The sequence below is a fragment of the Ixodes scapularis genome, unplaced genomic scaffold (assembly GCF_016920785.2).
Source record: "Ixodes scapularis isolate PalLabHiFi unplaced genomic scaffold, ASM1692078v2 PGA_scaffold1__304_contigs__length_218370807, whole genome shotgun sequence".
In the NCBI taxonomy this organism is placed as follows: Eukaryota; Metazoa; Arthropoda; class Arachnida; order Ixodida; family Ixodidae; genus Ixodes; species Ixodes scapularis.
The window spans coordinates 206,673,320-206,680,308 of record NW_024609846.1 but is presented as its reverse complement, the minus strand read 5'-3'; the positions used below and the strand labels follow the sequence as shown (position 1 = coordinate 206,680,308).

At 47.6% G+C, this 6,989-nt stretch overlaps 1 protein-coding gene across 1 annotated transcript; it reads right to left on the bottom strand.

Annotated features, from left to right (window-relative positions):
- Positions 1-353: 353 nt before the first annotated feature.
- Positions 354-1,427, bottom strand: LOC120838632 (protein ALP1-like). Its single transcript, XM_040208631.1, has 2 exons — positions 1,279-1,427; positions 354-948 (listed from the first exon to the last, which is right to left on the bottom strand). The coding sequence occupies exons 1-2, from the start codon at positions 1,425-1,427 to the stop codon at positions 354-356; spliced, it is 744 nt and encodes a 247-aa protein (XP_040064565.1).
- Between the last annotated feature and the right edge of the window lie 5,562 nt (positions 1,428-6,989).

Here is a 6,989-nt window from a genome sequence, read left to right as displayed (position 1 = left end):
TTCAATCAACAAAATTTGTTTTGAAGAATGAAAGGCACATTTCATGACTCCCATGAAGCATTTACTCGAGACACGGGAGGGCATGGTCTCACAGTATAGCAAGCTCCAAAAGCCTATTTGTTTGGCCCTGAAAAGGGCCTTTTTTTGGTTAGTAGAGGGCTACATGCTGCTGATGGTACAGCACTGGCCAGTCTAAACCTCTGTGCTGTCTGCATCTGTGCAAGACGACTCAAGTGCACCCGAGGGTGCACCTCAGTTGTCTTGCACAAATGTAGACAGCACTGATGTTTAGACAAGCCAGTGCCATGCCACCAGTAACATGGGGCCTCCGTTGTGCATCACGCAACAGGGATTCAGTGCTGCAGCCTGGAGCGCTGGTGCAGGTAGACAGCAATGGCGTTCCTGATCCTCTGTCCGCTGTCTGCTTCGATGTCCGTGGCGCAGACCGGTTGGATGTGGACGCCGTCCACACTCTGGGCATCCCTGAGCCACTGGGCCTCAACGCCATCGTTGAAGCGCTCGCAGATATTGTTGAGGACGCAGCAGGCTCGTACGATCAGGCGGGCGTTGTTAACGTCACACTCCATGCGTTCCAGGATTAGGCGAAACCGTGCCTTCACTCGGCCGAAGGCATTTTTAACAATCCTGCGTGCAGCTGACAGCCGCTTGTTGAACCCCGCCTGCGTGGAGTTGTCCGTGACGTCCTTCCGCGGATACGGCTTCAACAGGTTGGACGTAAGCGGGAATGCCTGGTCGCAGAGGATCAGTGGTGGCACGGCGGTCCCATTGATGGTGATCATGGGCTTCTGGAAGGTTGGCCCTTCCAGAATGCCTGCCAGTGCCGACCTCCGGAAGACATGGGCATCATGGCACCGTCCTGGCGTTCCGACGTTGACATACCGGAACCGGTATCTATGGTCCACCAGGGCAAGGAGGATGATGCTGTACCTACATATAAGCGTGGCAAAGCACTCAATTAGCCTGCTGGGTCACCACATAATTACCTCCCCCAATAAGGTAAAGGAACACATTGGCTAAAAAACTGTTTTTTTAAACCACACTTTAGCAATGTTGGTCAAACAGTTCCACTGACTCTGTCTTCAAGCAGTAAGTTCCAAAATAGCGATTGGAAGAAAAAAAAATTTGGTAATGTGGCTAGAAACTATGTGGTCTAAACTCGGGAATGCTAGGACATGCAGATTCTGTACCGCTAATCCAAACATAATCTCTTATATAATGGAGGCTATATACGGTTCCCTTTCGGAAAAAGGTACTTACCAGCCCTTGTAGTTTCGGTAGTCGGTGGCGTCCGCTTGTGGTGGCGACACAGGGAAATGGCAGCCGTCAAGTGCCCCTATGGCCTGCGGAAAGTCCAAGGTAGCTTCAAACTCCCGGACGTGCTCAGCAAGCTCGGCGGCGCCTACCATCTTCACCCACTCGAGCTCGAGAGCGGAGACGACGACTGTGCAGAACTCCTTGTACAGCTCGTTCACCGTGGAGCGTCCCAGGACGAACAGGTGGGCGACGGTCCTGTCCTCAGCGGTGGAGCACAGCTTGTAAAAGGAAGCGCCTACTCGCTTCTCCACTGATATGGTCGCAAGCATGGCAGTCACTTCACACTCCATGTGCGGCCGGCACACGTCCACGAGGTACCGAAACGTGGTCAGCATCACACGAAAAGACTGCTTGAAAAAATAAGCAGGCAAATTTGGCAGTGTATCTTCAAACCACCGCTCGTTCCTCACGAACGCCTGGACGCTGCGCGGCACGGCGTCAGTCATTGACGCAGCAGCAGCGGCAGCAAGCAAAACGCTGTTCGCAAGAAGCTCCTCTTCGAGGAGATCCGCCTCCCTCCTGGCAGACCTGATGTCCACGCTAAAAGTAGACAAACTACTTGTTTGCAGAGCGGGCACGTACATAACATACGCAGCACACGACAGTACGTCCATCGCAACGGCGGCAGCCGGATCAGGGTCCACGGGGTCCACCGCAGGATCCATCGCACGTGGAAAAGGGGGGGAAGCTCGAGCGGAACAAACAGCGACGGCAGCCGAAGAGAAGCAAAAGAAACGAGACACGGCGCTGAACAAAGGAGGGAGCCCACTGAGCAAGCCAAGCAAGCCAAGCCGCCAAGCGGCAAGCGTCTCATCAAAAAGCAGACTTCGTTTAAAAAACACTTTGCGGTGTTTCATAAATTTTATCTACTTCAAACAAAATATAAAAAATAGTTTTTTGCGGAATTAATAATCGCTACCGCAAAAGCATATTCTGTGTGACTGATTCGACTTAGCGAACGCAATCGCAATGAACATCACCTAAATGTCATTTTAGTTGTCGTCTGGCAGGTCCCATCTCGAATGTGATCTGAAAACCTGAATGTCATTTGACGTAAATGCCATTTTAGCTGCCGTCTCACAGGGGTATAAGAGTCCTCCGCAATCGCAGACACCAACGCAGACACAATCACAGTCACGGTCAGGAATAGTTTGTCACACACGTGGTCACATTCTAACACAAAGAAAATTCGGACGGAAAATGGTAGTCTTGCATTGGTTGGTACCTTTTCAATTAAATAAAGACCATATTTAAAACAGATATTTAACACTAAAGTCTCTCCACCAAGCCTGTACTCTCCAAGAAGATGGAAAATATTTTCACAGCCTTGCCTTGTTCGCCTGGCGACAGCCAGGGGCCTAGTATTTGAGATATGTTTATGTTGGCGATCTGAGTACCTGGTAGGGGGAACATGAGAAGATTAGCACGCTCTGTGCTGTAGAGTGGGCATTCGGAGATGGTATGTTTAACATCTTCAGGTTTTCCACATGCACTGCAGTTGGGGCTAGTTATAATTCCAAATTTGAACTTGCGGCCATTTGTGTAGGCCGCGTTGATTCTTAGCCGATGTAGTAGCGTTTCTAGTTTCCTTGGAAGGCCTCTCGGAAAGAAGTTTCGTAAACAGGGGTCATTCTGGTGGGAGTAAGCATGATGATTTTCAGGCGATTTCAGGCGCGTGCTCGGGCGCCATCCTCAGAGATTCGGCAGGGAAGTTATCGAATCTTTTGCGATAAAAAAACTCCGGAGTCAATGTATCTTCCCCCTCGCTAGAGCCCTCTCTGATAGAGAGATAGATTGTCTGTGCCAAGAGCTGTCCGGGGTGATTAGACGACCTCGGTGAGCGGCCGACCCCAACGGGTCGACGCGCCCAGCCGCCTCTCCCACCCGCCCTTCCTCCTCTTACTTCCCCTTCTGCCTCTGCCCTTTCCCCCTTTTCCTAATCTGCGCAGGGGAAAATGCGTTCACACCCCATGGAATGAACTTTGTTGTGAGTTGAAAGAATGTACTCGTCTGTGTTTCGTCCTTTCTCTGTTTTATACTTTCTGTTATCTGGTAAGTAAAGCGGGTTTCACATGCAGCGATTTTGGCCCTAGAGCGGCGCGATTTCTGCCGTCGCGGCGCTCTGGCCAGCACCAGCGGATGAGCGGCACGAGCCGCTGCATGTGAACTAAGCTTAAGATTGTTCACAGCGCTTCGCCACCGACTGGCTTCTTTGTCGCTGTGGTGTTAAGAGGATAAATGGGGATTATTTCTTTCAGTCTTGCCTTCGCATAGCTCGATGATGTAATTGTGAGATCGAATCCACCCACCTGACGGCAGTCGGGCGCGGCTCATGGATTAGACACGAGAACTGCGTGAATTCGGCTCGTAACAATCAATGTCTCGGCGGACACTGGGGTAGTGGCTCGCGCACAACCGCTGCGGTGATAAGAATAGCCGAACGCTAACAATGCCTGGAGCTATGTACGCGTTTTCTACTTTGCCAACACCCGCGCGTGGCTATGATGAACGTTGGCGGAATAGGATAGTCACCAGGCCACGTGGCCGCTTGTTCAAACTTCGAGTTGAGGGGATGTACAATGCTCGTATCTCTCATATTTTTTTTTGGCGACTGCCATTGACTAGAGATAAAACCTAAGGCAAGTTCATTAAGGTATTAACGTTACGGTGTGATTCTGAGTAGTATTTAGCGGAAGTTGAAAAATTGCTTCTTGGCCCCTTTAAACTTGTGTCGATTAGTACATTCACGTGTCCACGAGACGACAGCGCTCGGTTGTGATCTTTTGAAATCCGAGGGTAAGTCGGAATTTCTCGGTACATAAAACGTTTAGTCTCTTTCTCTCTCATATATACTTGGAGCGTTATGAGTTGCCAATGCTTGGCCCGTTTCGTTTCATCTAAAACTTTTCATCGACGCAGTTTCATCGAAACCTAATTTTAATTCGGGGCCACCTGAGGAGCCACCTATAGTCGTAACGAGTTAGATCCAACATGTCACGGCAAATTTTGGAGCCACCTAAAATTGCCGGCCCATTTGCCGTTCCTTTTAAAGTATCCCCAAAATTTGCCGTGACAAGTCGGATCTAACTCGTCGCGGCCGTAGGAGGCCCGTTTTCTAGTGATCTCGTCTTGTAGGTGGCTCGAGAAATGTCTTGTCTACTTCCCCGCTGAGTACTCGGAAGCTCAATCACTCCGATCCACAAAGAAGGCCACGCAAATGAGAAGTCCAGGAACATTCATGCGCTAAAATGAAGCCTGCAATTTATTTTATTTTAACTTTATTTTTAAGTCGCAAAATATGTTCGAACTCGTCGTTACCAAGCTTCACTTATAGACTGTAGCGATTGGCTTCCTGTGAGCTCTGGAGGAAAGAAAATATACAGGAATCTGTAAAGGGGAAAGCACGAGGTATTATAATTATTTAAAAGAATCGTGCGTCCGCAGGTTAACAATCGATTAATTTGTTTATATTAGATACACAGCTCAAGATACAGGTGATGCCATGTTCTAATAAATACTGCATTCAAACAATAATAGAGAAAAGTATATGCGAAATTGTGTGCATTTAACGAGCTATCACAAATAAACAAAAATATTTGAAAGCATCATTAGTTATTAAGTGATATCAGCTAAGCTGGTAAAACATGAAAAGTGCAAGTTTGAGGGTTGCTTCAACGAAAGGCGTCGTAGTTAGTAGAGGAAAGATTAAAAGAGCAGTTGTAGTGCAATATGATTTAATTAAGTAATACAGCACTCAATGTATACCCGTTGCAAAGTAACACTCGAAAAAATATTTACGCTTATGAAAAACCATGCATATATGAAAGAGTCCGGCATGTACTGCCCACGCTCTGCATTTTTTAATTAGTCAAAATGAATGAAGTCATGCGCCAGTGCCACTAAACTGATGCACGCTCAATTAATTCTGGGCTCCTGTACCGAGTCAGGCCGGCACTTAATAACCTCTTATTTTTGTGTTTACGCTAAAAGCAAATATCAAGTTAATCTTCAATCTGTCCCGCTAAAAAAATATTAATGAAAGTTTCAAGAAGCATAAGCATTGGAGCTAAAATTTCCAATAAACAGAAGGCTAAAATGTTTCATATTCAAAGCGTGATTGCCAACTGACGTTCAAGATACCCCCTCCCCTAAGGAGGCAAGTTAGTCATATAATGAGAAAACATGCCACCAAAAGACTGACACTGGGACACGCCTTGTTTTCGGCGATGAATTAGGCCGCTTCTCTTAAGATATAGATGTGATGTTGCTAATAATAGCGCTTAACTTCTTTGTCACTCACCCACGCTCGATTGCTGCCACCCCTTTGAGCAGACATTGCACGAGACCTAGGGTTTGACCAACCGTACTCGAATGAGTTATATCTTTCGAATAGTATACTAGATCGCAATGCACAAGTACCCTCTCTATTGTACGTGTGGGCTTGAGCTTGATAACGTCCGTCCGGTCCAGGCTACACAAAATGACCTTGTTTGTTTGTCCAAAATATATACAGGGACCTGGCGAGGCGGTTGGCGGTAGGGCCACGTCACTCTGAAAGGAAGTTGCAACGCCGCTCATCAGAATGGCAGTGATGTATTTGTTGTAAAACGGTTAAGCAGCTAAAATAACTTTAAGAGCACATTAAAAAATTGGGTTGTGTGTGTGTTTATACAGCCTAGAACTTGGTCTGCCTCACAGGGGCGACGAGTCTCCCAGCTGTAGATGAGAAATTTAGCCAGTGCGGTACAGCCGCTAGCCTGGGGTCTTTAACGTCACGCAGTAGTGATACACGACCGCACGCCGGTACGATGCTCATCCAGACCGAAACGGGCAGGGGTGGGGCTCGAACCCAGGATCCCTGGGTTCTGCAGCGCGAGCTTTCGCTCCACGTGCTCCGAGCTGGTGTGCGCTAGAGCACTCGGCCACCGATCCCCCGCACATTAATTAATTTTGCTCACATTCACTCGAATAGACTTATTCCAAAACTCAAAGCGCCTCATTGCGCCTTGATGCCATTTTTTGCATTCTGGGAATCAGTGGGCAACAAAATAGATGCGCGCTCTTCTCCTGGCCTACAGGTTCCCAGAATGCAACGCGAGCGGTGACGGATTTGTTGAAGTAGCTTATGTGATCACTATGATAAGTACCTGTGAAGCTAAAATACGATGTAATATAGCTTCGGATACATCGTACAGCACAGTTTAATTTTCACTCTTATTGAACTCACCGTATAAATGTCATTAAAATCACCCGTAAAAACAAGACTTGTGACAAACGCGCAAGGAAAAGTTAAATCTATATGCCACAATGCGCAGGCTTTTTCATTCAGCGTTTTCTACGTGCGATGCGAGTTAACATCAGTTAGATCATCAGTGTAACGCTGGTATCTGATGCCTCAAGGAGTCATTACAGCACGCCCTCGGTACTGAACGGTGGGACAAAGTGACGAGCTTGAGGGACGTTTCTCAAACGACATACCAGCGCAGGTCTCTGGGTGTTTCCATTTGAATTCAGTCCTGAATTTAAACTAGGTACTGCAAACGACTTCATCTTCGCGAGGACCTAATTTTCGAGGATTTCGTGAATCACTTACAATTCGCAAAAAATAGGTCCCGCGAATAATTCCCAAAAAAGGTAAACACATTGGAATCTAT

What these genes read in the sequence shown, in the direction of transcription:
- LOC120838632 (XM_040208631.1), bottom strand. Translation starts at nt 1,427, where the DNA reads ATGGTAGGCGCCGCCGAGCTTGCTGAGCACGTCCGGGAGTTTGAAGCT. An exon ending in TACCGAAACTACAAGGGCTG is followed by an intron (nt 949 to 1,278) that starts GTAAGTACCTTT and finishes GCTTATATGTAG; the next exon opens with GTACAGCATCATCCTCCTTG.